At 37.0% G+C, this 18,035-nt stretch overlaps 1 protein-coding gene across 1 annotated transcript in view; it reads right to left on the reverse strand.

Moving 5' to 3' along the window:
• The window catches only part of ME1 (malic enzyme 1), a 148,824-nt gene that overhangs the window by 58,793 nt on the left and 71,996 nt on the right, over window positions 1–18,035 (reverse strand). The window contains exon 6 of the mRNA XM_057369618.1: window positions 9,019–9,122. Coding sequence (XP_057225601.1) covers window positions 9,019–9,122 — 104 coding nt within the window. The remainder of the gene's footprint in view (window positions 1–9,018; window positions 9,123–18,035) is intronic.

Genomic DNA, 18,035 nt, shown 5'->3' on the forward strand with positions numbered 1-18,035 from the left:
ACATCAATTTTAATGGTGCAGAACCAAAGCATATGTAAGCAAGTGAACTTAAATATTATTGCTAAATTTGGAGATTCTCACAGTTGGTTAAAGCACATGAGATACAAGATTACTGCTAGAATTGTAGTATTTTAGAGAATTGCACAAGTGTTTTCTTTTCTTGCACATGGGACCACAAACACAGATGACATCAAGGCAAAAAATAAGCCAATTATACATTTTTGAAATGTGTACAGAACCTGAAGTTCAGACAAGCAGAACCCAAATATCTATTCCATCAAGATCTTTTAAAATAGGAAGAGAGAAAAAAAATAAAGGAATTTACTTATATCAGTAGAAATTAGTCACCAAGCAATTAAAATCRAATTATATTTATAAATCCTTTAATTAAGTATTTCAGAAATAATATCTTCTAYGGTTCTATGATTCTAGAAAGAAGGTTTAACGTTTTCTAGCAGTATTTAACTCTATTTTTATTAAATTCTGCRTAGTTCATTTTGAACAATCCCTGCCAGCAGTATCTTTCCAATAGCCATTTAGGCTTGCTACAGATCAGCAAGTAGATGACCAATTAATTTTGATGATAAAATTCCCCAAATTCTGAAATACAATTCACCAGTTATTCTCTCATTGTTTCYAAAGTATAATGTTTGAAATGGACAGCTTTCTGGTTTTGTACAAAGTTAGATCCCATTTTTAAAAGGAGAATTATCAAAGCGATATGAAGCCAGAGATAAAACAGCAAAGATTTTTCTTCTGCAGAAGCCAATGCAGGGAGAGCAGTAGAAATTCTTCCCACCAYGTTTTTAGGAAGATCTTAAAAGGCAAGGGATTAAGAAAAAAAGGATCTTCAAATCACTAAAACCCCAATCTACTTTTMAAAATGTATTCCGTTTTTTCTCTCATATACACGCCCAGTTATACAAAGATGACCTACCAGATCACTATTATCTGCTTCTGCATATAAAATCAGCATCCTTTGGAAGTCCAAAAACCTARTTATTCAAATAAATTCACTTGCAGAATTGCAAAGAACTGCTATGATTTTCAAATTAAACAAATACATTACTACATAGATAACACAATTTATTCAGAAGCTGTTAGCACTGGCAGCACTGTTGAGTGTCAGTGAAGTGTCAGTTAACTGCACTTACATATGGTAGTGGGCTTGAAGTGTCATATTGCATTTTTCAGCCATGGGTAATATTTTTTACAGCGGTTTATAAACAGCAGCGACTGCTAATACAAAAATAAGATGTGCATCTGGAAATTTCCAAAAAGGGTAAAAAATTCTGCAGATACTAAATACTGTCTGCTTACCTCTAGATTAAAAAAAAAAACAAACCAACAATGGATCAGTGACAGGAATCAATTGTACGACCTWGTCATTAAGAGCATTAGTCTTTAGTTCCCTTGAATAGAGCAAGCTCTCAAGTTTGCTTTATTGGCAAGAAATTGGTATAGAGAGACTGCAGGAACTGAAGGAGAGAGGCAGTTCCCAGCATTCAACTGAGAGTGTACACAACTGCAAAATTCARTTCTGGCATGCTTTTGAATCTCAGTCCCAAAACCCTGGCAAAGAGTTSATATGACAAGGTTTGCACAGCCGAAACACTAATATGGCCCTAAATTTAGTGTATGGTTAAATACTTGCATTTTACTAGTCAGCATTCAAACCCAATGTTAAGCACCACAAGAGAAGTATCCTGATTTTCAGAAGCGCTCTTTGTCCACACTTCAGCACATTATATGGCTGTGCAAGGACATATGGATTACTACTAGGATTGTAAAATGGCCAGAGAAGCCACTGAAGTTTCCATTGCAATTTTCCTGGAAAGACTGCAAAAAAGYTGTTGAGTCTAGCAAGTGCTCTGTCTCGCAACAATCACAAGGAGAATGGATAATTAAATTCTGGAAATACTCTCATTTGTCTAATCTGGGACTACAACTCTTTGTCTAACGTCATCGTCAATTTTTAACACAGCGATGACAACACTTAGAAAAAAAATGATTCTTGCAACAATCACAAGGAGATGGATAATTAAATTCTGGGAATACTCTCATTTGTCTAATCTGGGACTACAACTCTTTGTCTAATGTCACTGTCAATTTTTAATAGAGCAAACTTAGAACAAAACTTAGAAGAAAAAAGAATTGATACTTGATATGAAAGGATGGAATCTTCAGTTCCAGGATATCTACAGAAGATCCACAGCAATGTATCTATTCTCTCATGCTGGATTTTATTTTAAAAGGATACAACTACAATGAAAAATAGTTTAACTTATACAGCAATCTGCAAGTATCTGACACTAAAAAAACAGTGTGCCATGATGGTTTATTGCTGTGGTTTTACAGTGGCAAAACAAGTTCGTAACAACCAAAGGATGAACAGGTTATGCCAGTGATATTTATGAATGGCTTATTATTTGTRGGCAACCAGGCAGCAGAGGCACCCACAGGCATGGGCTGATCCACTGCCACGGATCAGGAATCTCAGCAGCAGCAGTTTGGGTGGGATACTCTGAATAAAAGCACAGCAGTGCTGCTCTCTGGCAGAGGTAAAGGATCAAAGAGAGATGAAGAACTGAGGTACTCAAATCCAGTCAGCCACACTGAGAATGACTGAAAGTTTTCCTGGGAGTTGAAATATAGATAGAAATACTTCTCGACTTCTGGTGGGAGAGAGACAGAGCTGGGATAAAAGGGACAGATAAATAACGGCATTCTGATGTGAACTGAAGCCAAAACTTTGGTATTTTACTTTACTAGAGTTTCCAAAGGAAAAAAAAAAAAAGAAACTGCTGCTTCTGACAGCCTGGAAAACTACTGTACTTCCGTAACAACAATATAAACCTTGTTAAAATATTACACTCACACAAATTATTCAAATAAATCAACATTCACTCCATTTACAATACAGTGCACCAGCTAACTTCTGTTGGGAATGCTGCCCACCATTTGCTAGAGCTATAAAAGAAGAAGGAAAGTAACTGAGATTATCCAGGCCTTTTCCATTTGAAAAATCCATTTTTAAAATAGCTTGGAGAAGAAAAGCCTAAGAACAGCATGTTCTTCACTTGCTGAGTTTTGAACGGCTGCAGCAAGTCAGGGACATAACTGAGCATTATTAGAACATGAATACATCCAATTTGAGCTCCAGAATCAGTTTTGGTACAAGAGGCATATTAAAAATATGAAAATATTCCCCCACTCTCTCTATCTTGTCTCAAACCCCMAAAAAATAGCCTTCTCTTTCATTACTGTGTTTGAGGATTTCATTACTTTTTGTTTTCTTTAAAGGATGAAGTTTTATTTCTTCAAGGCTCCTCTACTGATCTCAGCTAAGAATCTCTCTAAGGTCTTGCATTACAAACAATAATAGGTCTCTCTGTGCAAATAAACTTGATGTGATTAGGTTCTGTCTATCCTGCTATGATTTTACTTCATAAGACTCACTTCTCCTTATATTACTTAATACTGAATTATTGTCAACAAAAAATCGTATAGCATTTATTTGTAACATTTCCAGCAATCAGATATGATTAAACCACCAGATGAACCAACAGAAAAGGGAAGAAGAAGGATACAAGGCACTAAATAACAAAACAAAACAAACAGATTTCTTGCCTACATTCTTCTTTCTGTGATGTATTTAGAAGTATATTCATACTAGGAATGAATTAATTAACTTACTCCCCCTAACATAACAGAATATACAGAACCAGATGTATTCTGCCAAGTTGTCTTTCCTCCATGTCAGAGTTCCCTGGATTTGGCAGCTGAAGGCGTGACAAATGTGCACACAAGCATCGACTCCATCTCAAAAAACACAGTACAGTTAGTTTACTTCTCTATTTTCCCTACACAGGCAGGTAAGGATAATTGCAAGGAGAGTACCCCACTAAGCACCACAGTCCAGGGAAGGGTTCATGGTGACTTAACAATGTTCTTAGAGGAAACATCATCTGTTGACAATTTAAATGTTGCAAGTAATATCTGTTACARGTCATCATGGTTAATCACAGAATCTGAAGATTTTCCCCAGGCAAACCATCACAGTTGTTTGAACTAGGAAAACAAAATAWACCCTGATTATGAAACTGGGTTTTCCTCTTGCACAGCACTGTGCATTATACAAAACAACAGGTCCTCATTTAAAACCTCAATGTGGGGTTTTTTTAGTTGAGAGCCTTTCCTAACAGTCAAACAAACCAGAGATCCTTCGGAATGGTTTTATCCCATGAGTATAAAAGCAAGTTCACCTGGCAMTTGAAGGGGGCAAGGAAGCCTGGACCCAAGTAGTTTTCTGAAGAATGGAAACCCATCAGTGACTGGAAGTGAATCTCAGATGTAAGCACAGGAAGGAACTGAGGGTAGGTTCAACCAGCAATTGTAGCTGTAGTTAAGGCAGTCTACGGGCTACTGCCTAAGGGCCCACCCTTCTCCTGTTCTGCTGTCCTGATCTTCATCAGGAACTAAATGTTCACTGAATGGTGGAAGGAGCAGCAGTCAGAGACTTAAAAAATTGCCTCAAAGTGCTTAAGTCCCACTGAAAGAAAAAATCTCTACAGAGAAACATCTTCTCTAAGTCCTACCATAGGAGGGAGTTGTTGCAGCAGCATTTCTTCCTGCACACTTTCTGACAGCCAATTTAACTTGATCAATATGGGAACATACAGGCATGATACAAATCTTGGTCTTGCACCACTACAGAAGTGCAAAAGAGGACGGAGGCACCAATGTTCTTGTACTCACARCCTGTGCTTGGACATACTGTCAGAGTGACTGTGTGGTCCAACCACTCCCTTAATGATGCACACCTACATGCACCTTTTAAGCTGACTTCTTGCCAGTGCATTCTCTTGCCAAAAGTAAGGGCTGTATGAATGAATTAATTAATTTAGTCACAAATTGAACTACTTTCTAATGTAATCTATAAATGAAAACAGCTATTAAAATACTTTCCTATTTTGATTTTGGGGATATATTGCTTGTACAATTGTTCTCAGAGTTAGCTAAACCGTATTTATGATAAAACACTGCTTTAAAGTAGTACATTAAGTGAAATTAAATACTGCTACCATCTGTGAATAATGTAATCAGGCAAATGAGGAATAATGACTACATCATGGTAATTTAGGATGGAACATGCTGAATTACAATTGTCAGCAGCTTGGTTTATAGCTCACAAAYTTGAGAAAAACTCAGCACATAAAAAGAGTGGGGAAGGATTTAATCAAAATATGATTACAGAAGAGAATGCAAAAGACACATGGCATTACTTTTCAAGGGTGCACCACTATTATTTGTATCTCGAAGCATAACCGAAAACTTACTGTCACACATGCACAGAAAGATAATTCCAGTGATACAGGGTTGCTCATATGAATCACAAATCCACAGGGTTTAGSTCTTAACAGAGTAATAATTCTACCCAAGTCTTTGGGGTTGTGGTAGGTAGGCAAGGAAATAATCTATGGAAATTCCACCAGATCCTGTCTATTTTCTAAGTTTCTTATCTGTTCGTAGGCTAGAAGTGCAAGCCAGTACTTTCCCTGCCCAGTGTGCAATGAATTCCATTGGGGATGRTCTGCAGCAGGAAGAAAGTTGGTAGGATGATGTTCTTCCCAACTCTGACATTGTTTTGAGAAGTTCGGGGTGGAGCTATCTTTACCAGATATGTGCAAACGAAATGAAAAATGAAAATATGGAAAATATTTCCATACTCTTTAAATCTACTTCCATTAGACAAGGAAATTCAAGTCCCTGTTATTGAAAAGATGCTTTTTTCCTCCTTTCATTTCTTGTTCCATCTCCATTCTAYATMTTTTCCCCTSAARCATTTCCATAATCYTTTCACTGTTGTACATGAATACCTYTTGGTTWCTGATACATTTCTCTTTGCATCATCACAGTCAAGCAGAAAAGAAATAAGAACTGGAATAAAAACATATAGTTATTTTCTCTYGTTTTACAGGAAACTTTGGTGGATCAATCCCAGCTACCAAAGAGTTGTTTAGCAATCCCTCCTCTCAAAGTTTCCTCTGTAAACATAGAGATTTAAGAACAACTTGTCATCTGGAAAAATTTACTTGTCTGTATAAAATGTTTTATGACCCATTTCTCCACAGGGCAGAAACTTAACAAACGTTTCTGAATTCCAGTTGGAATTATGTTCTTCACTGATGAAGAGAACTGTCCATTTTTTCTCCTGTTATAAAATATTCCTTAGAATATCCCTGTTCCTCTAAATTACTGTACTGACACAGAAGCAAGAACTACCTGGTAAAGCCCAGAGAAATTATACTACCTGCTCTCAGAGAGGGCAGCTGCTGGCACTGCTAATAAATAAGCAGATAAATGTATACATATGCAAATAAATAAAAGCTGTTCACTGGATTTTTGTCACCAGCAATACAGATACTTACCATATGTTTCTGTCTTACCACATCTGGGAAAAATCACAATGTACTAATTCCGTTCTGCCATGATAACACACTGGATACTGTCCCAAAATCTTTAAATAATGGATAGTTTAAGTTTGGTTTTTCTGGTTTGGTGTTTTTTTTCTTTTAATCCTGACTCTTTCGTAAATAATTTTGCTTCATAAAAAGAACTTTTTTGGGGTGAAGATCAGTAGAGGTTTAGAAGAGGAAAGTACTGCAGCTGATGAAACTATACCTTTTTATAAAGCATTTTCTGTATTATCATGCCATTTACTGAATAAGGGTGACATTTCAACATGAAACATTATAAATTATGCTGCATCAGCTTATAAAATTTAACAATAAATGAAGATGACATCTAGGAAAATTCCCTGGAAGGCAATAAATAGCCTGTACCAAGTGCATTGCCACTGCCCACTCCTTCTTGCTTTCAGGCAATGCTGCCAAAACCTGGCTCTCACTTCTATTAGCATTTGGCCTCTCTGTAGAATGATGAAARTGAAAAAGATCTAAAATAGTTATTTGACACAGCTTTCCATTTTGAAAATATCTGTCATCACCTTAAGTCTTTAACTTAGACTTATTAGAATACATGACAGCCTTGTGTTTGACTATGTTCATGATTATGTATGTCTTGGAGATGTACTGAAAGCACCATGACAACAGATTCCCCCAGAATTTATCACATTCCCAGAACTGATTGGGCAGTGCTAAATAAGAAAGCTTCTTTTGGAGCACCATGGCAATAACTAACAATAAATATGACTAACCTGAAATTTAACAGACCAAACATGCATCTAAGATTAGCAAAGCAAATACTCCTTCAGTGAAACAGCCACAAAAAGGCTAAGAAAAGTGAAGAGGAAAAACATAATAGAAACTTTCATACAGAAAAAATAACTATAACCAAAGTATACAATTACCTAGATCACCACAATGGTTGCAAAGAKAATCATGCCCTGCATGTTTAACAGTCAGACCTGCTAAGCCAGAATCAGCTGTAAGTGCTGAGTCTGCCAGTGCCACATTAAACTCAAATCTGAATTTAGGAACATGTAAAATTATTGAGCAATTGGACTCGATTTTGATTTAACTACATCACTTTTCCCTTCACCTTAGCAAATGGGTATCATAATGAATGTAGAYGTCACACTACAGCCAAAATAATTCACAAGTAACCCACGCAAAGTTGGAATTACAATTTTTAAGTGCTCCACTTCAAACGTGAAATAAATTACACCATTGCTGACTGTGACAGATATAGCTGAGAACGAAGTGATCTTTTAGAAGGTCAAGCAAACACAAATTGCTCAAAATTACAGAGCTTTAAAGATGTTTAAAWAAAAAGAGAATGTCAACCAGAGCTTCAATGTTACTGAGAAAATCTTCTGCTTGACTCTGGTGATTTCCTTTAGTATGAAGAACAGTGGTTCATTTTAAGAAAGGGTGAAGTCAGAGTGCATTATGTTAGGGATTCTCAAAGTATGGACCACTGAGCAATTTCTAACGCTCTGAGGATTCTTTTAGAGAGGTGAATCTATTAGGAAGGTTGATCAATTTTGTCTGACAGGGAATATTCTGCCGAGTAGCAAACACATAACAGGAAAGAGTCAAACCAGCAACTTCCATAGGAAAAYTATGAACAAGGGAGTGGCAGCTAACTGGGGATGATGAGGAAGAGTACAGGAGTACATGAAGGAATATGTGTTTCAGGCATAGAAATGAACACCACCTGCTTGGCCAAGCTTATTCTCCACAGCAACCAAGGCAGGAAGAACAGAGGTTGTGTTTGYCCAGGTGAGATCTCAGCATGGAGTCAAACACAGATGGTGCACGAAGCAAGACTGAGGAGCTGGAAAGTATTTCCAGGTTCCACAGCTCAAACCTCACCTTTGGGATGCAGATAAAACACTCCTCTAAGCATCCTGGCAGTTGAGCTATTTTTGGTATACACACTGAATGCACAGCTAGAACTCCAAAGATTTTAACAAACAAGGAAAATATGAGCAATTGTGTTATTTTACATGTAAGGAGAACTTACATTTTATGCATCACATTCTAATAATAAATTTAACTACTTTCTGTATAGGAAAAAAGAAGCAAGTGAAARAGCAGCCTTGGTGTAGTTCCATACCATGACATTTAAAATTAAAACACTGAAAGCTTAGTCCTGTCGTGGGTTTGGTGGGGGCAAGGGCAGGGTTGCCAAGTATGATAGCTTCTTTAAGACTGTTGTGACTTCTCACATACGAAATCACAGAGACAGAGAAGATCATGTAGACAAAGCTCTGGGCACAGAAAATTATTAGGCAAACGTTTAACAACCTAAATCTTTAAAAAGAAGTTTGAAAAAATAGTTATTTCAGATGAATTTTACTGCTCATATAATTCATAAAACTGCAATATTGAAGGTAAATAGTTAAAGCAGTTACAAACTCATAAAATTCTATGCTCAAAATAAAAACTATCTGGAACTTTGTCTTCTTTTCATAAGCTACTGACCTTTATTTCTACCAAGGTGAAGTTCACAGTGGAATTCATCAATGACTAGCACAGATATATCACTTACCTTGAAGTCACAGCTTCCATGAATTCATCAAGAAGATCATCGTAGGCTTGACCTCTAATTCTCTTGTGYCTCAGCCCAATATACAAAGGATCTTTCAGCAATGTCTGTTAAAAGAAAAAAAGTTTGAACTATTACATGAGCAAGTTACAATACTGCACTCCTAGTTAATAAGAGTGAGACAAAAATACAGTGTTTGAGGATTAACCCAAGCATATGAAGTACATATCAATTTATCCACCTCTACCTTAAGACCAAASAAACATAAAGAGATTAAAGAAATACCCTTTTGTATCAAGGAAACGGGATACCCTAGTCTCAAAGGAAGTGCATAGTTCCAAGTGAAAAAGTAAAGTTTACTCGGGTGTGTTAAGTTTCAAAAGTATCTTTTCAACTTTTAGCTAGTAATTTCCTATTTTTCTTTTCTATCCTGAAAATGCTGACATTTTTAAAAAGCCATTTTCCTTACTTTTATCATATTTCATAAATCTCTCCCAGAGTCCATCATTTTGACTGTGTTGATGAGCTGATGCTCAGAAAATTTGCTGCTTTCTAAAATCCAATAGGCCAAAACATAACCAAGCCTTTTCCCTTTTCCCTCCAAACTTCTTAGGTTATCAGTTTAGATTCCTGCATTCTTCATTTCAGCTATCTATGTTCCATCAGTTGGAAATTATTTCTGAATTYGTCTATGCATAAATCTWGYAYTTTTTCTTCWTTTAGCTTTGTGATCCAGACTTCCRCAAGGTTTATAAAAACACTAAGCCTGTATAATTTCATGCCTTCACTACAGGAAGGTCTGATGTGCTTCCAAATTATAATTTCCAATTACTACAAGTGTTCAATTTGACCATCCACTTCAGCTACAGCAATTCCCCACAGCAAGTCTCATGCTTCTACGGGCTCTCCCAGGAAGTCAGGTACCAAGACACTCTTTGCTACTATTTCCCACGTGCCTCTGAAAACAAATAGGCTAATTTCTCCATTGTRTGCAGTGTGCAATCCTCCTACACRTGTCCAAACAGCTTGCAGAATAGGYCAGAAGCTTGACTAAATATTTTTCATCCAAAAACAATTTGCAAACCCAACAGGGTGACAGAAATTGGTTGCACATCAGCTTCAATTAGAAAAACATTGTAAAGAAAAATACAGTCCAACTCGCCTTCCAGAGAGCCTTCAGAATGCAAAATCAAACAAAAAGTCTGGAAAGCTTTCTCAGCCTGATCCAGACATATTTGTCTCTCCCTCACTTTTCTATCCACTTTCACRAAGAAGATATACGATTAGAATGTTTAAAAAATCAAGCAGATTTAAAAGCTGTTTTTTCTAAAACTTGCTAAATTAATCACCGATTCAAAACAACTTGTAATATATTACTTACATCCATTCAGAAGTTGGATGTCAGTTCAACTTTTTGAACTGACACACAAATAAAGCTCAAAATTAAAATTATTTTGTAAATGAAGGTGAAGTCATTACACTACAAGTATTTTATTTATTCCCTTCACCAACACATTGTAGTACTCATGTTTAAGTAGATTTTTTTTTGCATAAATTATTTTGCCTGTGTCTTTATGCTATTCTATATATTCTGGCAGCAAAATTAAAATAATAGTTCTGTACCTATTCTAGATAATGCAGGAAAAAGGGGCAAGGGTTTGATCTGGTATCTGTCAAAGTAATTGCCCCTTTTGTATAGTCTTCTTGTTTTTATATAATCACTTCAAACTTTGTCGGCAGGAACTATTCCTGAATTTTTTTTTTCATTTCCATTTTGAGTTTGTCTAGTTGTTGAAAATTACTTCAAAAAAATCTAACAAATCAAGGACGAATTTTTGTCTCTGGGAGATAAATTCCCAGTAAGTGCAAATTAAATGTTTAACAGTGTGAATTCTTCAGGCAAGTTTGGAGAACCCATGTGAATTGTCTCATCATTCCCACCAGACTGAGCACATGAGTTTGGAAAAAAGAACCGCCAGCCTCAGGAGCCTCTGTCAGGAACATCACAGTAGGACTCAGAAACAGCAATCTCATTTCTAAAATCYCATTGCTGCAGCTTTCCAAGCCAGTAGGCTTCTGCTAGTCCATGTCCTGTGCAAGGATACTGCATGTTCCACTGTCCAATTCAGAGCAAATAACTTAATACTTTTACAACTCCCCTAATTCTTCTTCCTAAATTWATTTGCTCTTTTCAAAGAGCTTCCACAAGCTTTTTATTAAGCAATGTCTGTTTTCTCATTTTATAAAACAAAGCTCAAAATGGAAAAAAAAACTCTTTGGTCCCTTTATTAAATTCTGTAGACAAGTTTCTGAAACACTTTGCAGTCAGACTGAATCAGTCTGATTCCTTCAAGAAGGCAGTTTAGATGGGCACTGGTTCTGTGGAAGTTCAACAGAAACAGCCATCAAAATTATTTTGTTCAGAAAGTGCTAAACCAGCCATGGGTCTGCCTTGAAACGCACGCAGGCTCTACGCTCCTTTTGCTACTTCTGCATTTTTCATATCTGTGAGCATTTATTTCTACAGTCAACACTAAAAGGCAGAACTCCAAAGCAGTTTCATTTATAAGATCACTGCTTGAGTTTATTTACCTRTCTTTGATGCTGAAATTGATGTGAAATATTTAAAACAATTATTAGAGTGTTTCTGGAGTATGTATAAACCTCTTGCCTGGGAAGTCTCACAAGCACAGACAATTAATTCAGCAACACATCTCTGATGAAAAGCTTGGCCAGCTATATACTCAGTGTTCAAAATTCCTTTACAGCTCAGTGCATTCTGCTTAACAAACGTTACAGTTTGACATGAAATAGCCCCAAAAAGTTCCTTTATGGTCCTGTTTGGAACAACGTATGAAGAAACCCGTGGCTGACACAAAAGAATGAAACATTCAGCAAGTGAAAAGAACAGTGGTCACGTCTGCGCCCTGAGTGGCAAACCATTGTGGGGCCGCTCCCTTTCCAAAGGGCACTGAAGAATGAATAAGCTGCTTAAGCACATTATCCCCTTATTCAGGTCAACACCATGCAAACCAGGACCGTGGTGCTTGTTTTTTTTTMAGAGGGTTCACACATCTTGAGAGATTAACATTTGCTATCAACTATTTCATGGCTTTCAAAACAGATTACCAAAAAAACCRTTCCATGGTACAATCGAGTATGTCAAACTGACATGATGATTAGGTACTTTTCCTCAATGACTTGGGTTTCTTTTGTTACCCAGCTTGCTGTCAAAGCTTAAACTCTGTTTTGTTCTTTTGGAAATCCAATCTTCCTCAAAACACAACTCTCCTATTCCAGTGAGTTTGTTATGCATATTATATGATACTGAAAAAGTTGATGTCAGTTTACTTTCAGACATGTTTATTGTAAGGCTAAAAAAACCCAAAAGTTCTAAAACATTTAGGTTTACCAATGTGGTACATTCAAGCTTTAACAGAATAGGGTTTTGTAAGAATAAAGGGCTTATTTGAAGTTCTGGTAATAGAAATATCAGGTAGATCTATTTAGAATTAGCTTTGCAAAATAATGAGTTCTTTGAAGCACCACCTGAGCATAYTAAAAGTGTAATGACCTTTGGGGGTTTTAAGAAAAAGGCAAGCTGTTTATACCATCTTACTTAGAGTAAGAGATCAGCAAACCATCAAGGTTCAAGCAAGGCTGAGCCGTGCACCTGGCTCTAATTTAGCTACAAAAGCCAAACTCGTGAGAAACAGAAAACTGCACACTTAAACATTCCATCAGTTGAACACAAACACGCTGAAATATCATCTATTCTCAAACTTGGCACTCAGATGTTTCTTTGGAAGAGACACATACTGTTAGTGAACAGCTTCATGGAAAATTGCAGGTGAAGATATGCAAGACTCCGAGCCTTTCCACTGACAAAGATGGAGCAGTGACTGTTCAGACCCAATCAGTGGCACCTAGACAGTGTTTGGTGCATGGTAATGCTTCAGAGCAGCAACTAACCCATGCCAGTAAAATGTYAAAACCCTCCAGCAGTTCTACAATGGGAAATGATTTGCACTAAAGCCATGGTTATAAAGCTAAAAGAGAACTGTGTTTGTATGGGACATCTGATGCTTTGGGACAAAGATATGCCAGGTGCCAGAAATYAAACATATCTCCAAGCATGACTGCTCTTATAGGGCACACTCTTACCAAGAACACCAAAGGAAAGCCACTGTTCTTTCAAGTCAATATTTTCTTACATTAATACATAAATTCTTTCTGTAACCTTCTTGTCTCAGTTTTAATAGGTTGGGGAAAGGCTGATGAGCACAAGGAGGCTTCTGTTYTCTGGGAAAGCTGGATATTCCAAACTTTTTTTATTTTGTTCCCCAGGATGGATTTTTCACTTGATGTGCAACTTTTTCCAATAAAAGAGTTATCTGGATAGGAACATRCCAATGTTTTGGACTTAACTTCAGTTTCTATCAATACGCATTACCCAGTAATCAATCTGYATTCATTTGAAGTTTGGGTTTGTAAGCACAAACATGCTGAATCACAACTTTCTGTCCCTCAACAACTGCTTACAGCTGCAAAGTGTTTTCCATGGCATCAGAAAGAATGTTCAAAATTTCAATTTATATTAGACTAGAAAGCCTTTCTTYTCTTTGAATAAGCTTATTTTAAGGTCAGAAGCACAGGATGATACCCTTAAAATGTGTAACAAATTCTGTGTTTCCAAATGCTAAGTGAATTTTGGACAAGATGAATGGTACTAATTTGGTTTGAGGGTGTAGAATCCTTTGCAAAAATAAGTTGCATAACCAGAGAACTAGAGATGGTTGTTTAAATTTTGGGKTTTTTTTAATTACACTAGCCATATGATATACTCACTAAGATGAGAWCATGGCCCCTCCTATCTAAACACGAGACCCTTGTCAACAAATCTGCAAAMTTCAGCAAGGGACCTCTTGCACAAGAAAAAAGGAGCCTTATCCTCTGTTTCTCCATAAAAGAMCTCATCTTTGGGAGTCTCAGCTAACACTTTATCTGGACAGCCCCAAGACAGGTACTGGCAGAACAGTGCAGTAGCTCTCTTTGCCCCTCAGTTTCCTCCAAGAGATTCTCCATAAGACAGAATGTCACAAAAGTTCCCAAAATAGGCCAAAAATGGGTATTCCCATGGGCCATTCTAGTTATCAAAAAGGGAGGAAAACCCCCCCACACAGGACGTGAGTTTTAACAGTTAAGCCAAAACAAAGTGGCTGTCAATTTTTAAGACAAAGATACAGCCATGCTATAATTACTATTTTCCCACCCATAACCCTAAAAACATCACTGAAAATTGTCCCTTGGTTGTTCAGACAAAATTCTAAACCTTCAATAGTCAAGAGTTTAAAAGATGATACATTCATAGTGCTCCTTCATCATCAATCTTGAATGCAGTGCTCGAAGAGAACGACTTCTGTGGAATAAAATTTTTTGCAAAGAGTATTATGAATTTTTGAGGCAGTTCAAAATATAAAAATTTATAATACTCTGGTGAATCAATATGCAAATGTAACAGAAGTTATACTATTTCAAATTCTGTTTATAAGAATTTAAGGTTGCGTTAAAAATATAGAGAATATATTCTCTTTCATATATGCATAATGATACTACAGATTTACAATACCCATACTAGACTTTTTCAATTATTTCTCCTTAAAGACAGGCTTAATTTATTCAAGCCAACTTGTTCTTTAATTTCATAASGTTATTAAAGTCTCAATGTGACCTGTACATCCTGTGTTGCCTTCTACTCAGGGAGCTAACTCGTTTCTTAACCTGAAGAGGAATTACTAGTTGTAGCTTTGAATGCTCACTGAACCCTGGTGCTCATATTCTAGTTATTTCCCACGCATGCAGACAGCTTTGCCCAGCTGAAAAATTGTCAGCTCCAGCGAACTTCAACAACAAAATAAAAATCCCTCTAATGGCTGGAAAGAATGCTTCATGAAGGAATCTTGTAACACGCTATGAAATTACCACAGCCCGTCCCCAAGCAAGAAGACTGCACAAAGCCAGGCTGTGCCAAGGACATTCTGTGGGATGTTTCCGGCGCATGCATGTGGCATTGAATAAAGGTCCCAGTGTGTGAGCGCTGTGGGCAGGCAGTGGCTCTGTGCCCAGGGGCACMAACCTCCAGCCCCTCGCACGGCACCATCTGCCCGCATCCCTCCATCCCGTGCCAYGGCTACCACAAGGGCTCTTCCAGGAAGTCCAACTCATTCCTGTGAGTGAGCATGCAAAGCTGAAGATCACTCGGCCCCCTGAGGGCAGCATTTATAAACATACCCGAGATACSCAAATGTGCGACTATGTGAGCCCTCATTAGAAAGGGAGCACCAAGAGCAAAATCCACAGTGAGYTGCAGCAGCAAGGGGCAAGATGCACTTGTTTTTTCAGATTTTTYAAGAGGCTGCTGTCTTTTCAAGTTGAACAATGCCTTTGTGTTTGGGACATGACTCATCAGTGTCCATGMGCCAGTTTGTGAAACCAAGTGATGGATGAAAAGCTCACGGGCTGCTGAYGATGCAAGGGCAGAGGGCAGTGTTGCCTCTGAGTGTGAGTTTCCAAGTACACGAGTCATCTCATAGCTTAGCTCCAAAATGCTGAAATTATAAAATACTTCATAGAAATCATAATTTTATAGAAAGTTTATCTTACGTTTTTAAGGTGTAATTCAAGGTTTCTGAGCACTTGAAAAACACAATATCAGTTACAGCCAGGGGTCCATTAATGATGCATATGCCTAAGAAGTTGTTTTCTAGGCTAACTTTTCCATTCCAAACAACCTGGAATTCACAATCACACCTGAACCTCTTTACTTGGTTGGCTCTGAAAATAACWAGCAATACACAATACAGCTGAGCTTATTATCTATTGTCATGCTTGATATTGAATACTAAAAATGAAACATTTTTAAAAGCAATAATACATCTGACATCAGATGCMTCATATCTTTTTCAGAGCAACTTGGCTTTTGTTCCACCTGCTCACCTTTCCAGTGCACAGTATAAGATAGTCACAAAACAATGACAACACTTTTTCTGTAAGTTAGAATTGACATTAGAAAAATTCTTGCAGTAGACCTAATTGGACAATCTAGCAAAAATTGCCCTGTGCACCTTGATCTTTACAGCAGGAAAAGGAAAGCTGAGTAGTAAAAATTCCTCAACTACAACTTTGCTAGGCAACAGATGAAGCAAAAATATAATGGTATTTCCTTGAAATTTCAATGCCATTTTTTTCAGCTCAAACAGCTTATATTGATGATTTTCAACCAGTTTAACTTCTAAAAACTATTAGAAGCAAGTATCAGTGAATGGCCATCACAAGTCTTGCACTGTTGATACGGAGAAAAGAAAGCATTTTCCTGAGGATTGGATTAGATGTTGTTTATGAAAGTACTGTAGAAAGAAGTACTTGAAGAAAGAAGAAACTGCCCTTAAAGCTAGCAAGTTAGTGTGACAGTTTTTCATACTAGAAAATGAAAAAATAAATAGTTATTAAATTCTAAACATAGAATTGGGCCAACATCTTCTACAGAAAGTTAGCTTCAAAACTAAAATAATAAATTTCTTGTTAGATTGATCTTTATAACACTAGAGTCCTCTTATTACCATGCTTGTATTCCACTACCATAGGGATCCACCAGGTCCTTCTTTTAAATCAGCATTTAAYTTATGCACCAAGTAGCAGCTGTGGCAAGAAGCTCATAACTAGGCATGTGATTAACAGGATGAAGAGGAAATAATTTCTAATCTTGGAAAAATACTAAGCAAAAGTATAGAAAGATCCATTTTCTCTGTTAATTGTGCAAGTGTGAAAACACTGGAATGTTTTGTACGAACAGGGCACTGTCACCATGGGTAGAATAMAGAGGCTTCTTCACAGAATGGATTGTCAAGCATTAGAACAAACTGCCACAGCAAGTGGTTGAGTCCCATCCCTGGAGGTGTTTAAAAGTACACTTTTAAAGTGTACACTTTTAAAAGTGGCACTTAGGGACGTGGTTTAGTGGTGGACTTGGCAGTGCTGGGTTGACAGGGGGACTCAATGATCTTAAAGKTCTTTTCAAACCTAAATGATCCTATGATTCAACCTGCTTCAGAACCCTATCTAGCAGAGTTAGTTAGAACAGAAAGACCTAATTCATTATGTATTTTAGGAAAAAATAAAAACAAAAAACCAAAACAAAACAGCAAGATAAATACTCTTCTTTATGTTTAACAGTCTGAGAGAACTCTCCTGATGTTAACATCTGTCTGCAGGGATAGGGACAATGCCAAYTCCACAAATGCCTGTAATTTGAGTTGGAACTTGGAAGACATTCAGAACCATGGTTTTGGAGGAACATTTCATCAGACACAATTTTAGCATGCATAACTCTTTTACACAGTAAAACTGAAAACAAATGGTTGTCTGCATGCCAGTGGCATTTCTTGAAAAACTTAATCATTTGCCTATTGAGAAAACAATGGTCCTGAAGAATCCAACATCATTTAGGACTTCAGCACATTGTGCTGCATGTAATCACTAATATTTTAACATAAGAACAATAGCCAGAAAGGAAAGAAATCTGAGAAATCTCATGTATTTTATTCATATAATTTTCAGAAGAAATCTCACAAGAAATCTGCTAAAACTCCTGATATCTACTTTTGATGAAAGCCTTTACTGGATCACAGAAAAAGCTCAGATGAACCATTAAGCTCCCAGCTGACTCCCAACAGATACTATAGAGTTAATGACTACAATTTCTTCTTCATGAACCCTAGCACTAACTACATGGCTAAAATATCAGTCTAATACTCTGTCACACATCAGGAAACATGGAACAATATCCTCATTGCTACACTTTGAAACATAGCTGATGGATAATGGGAACTGAAAGCTACAGAAATAGATTACCACAACCAAATTTTCAAAAGTTTCTTGCTCTCAAAACACATGAGGGATGACGTGCTAAAACCTACTTGAAGGTCCAGCAGTTACTGCTTATAATAAATCACAGAAGGTAG

This window comes from Malurus melanocephalus, unplaced genomic scaffold (genome assembly GCF_030028575.1).
Source record: "Malurus melanocephalus ecotype Western Australia unplaced genomic scaffold, MMel_1.1 scaffold_4, whole genome shotgun sequence".
In the NCBI taxonomy this organism is placed as follows: domain Eukaryota; kingdom Metazoa; phylum Chordata; class Aves; order Passeriformes; family Maluridae; genus Malurus; species Malurus melanocephalus.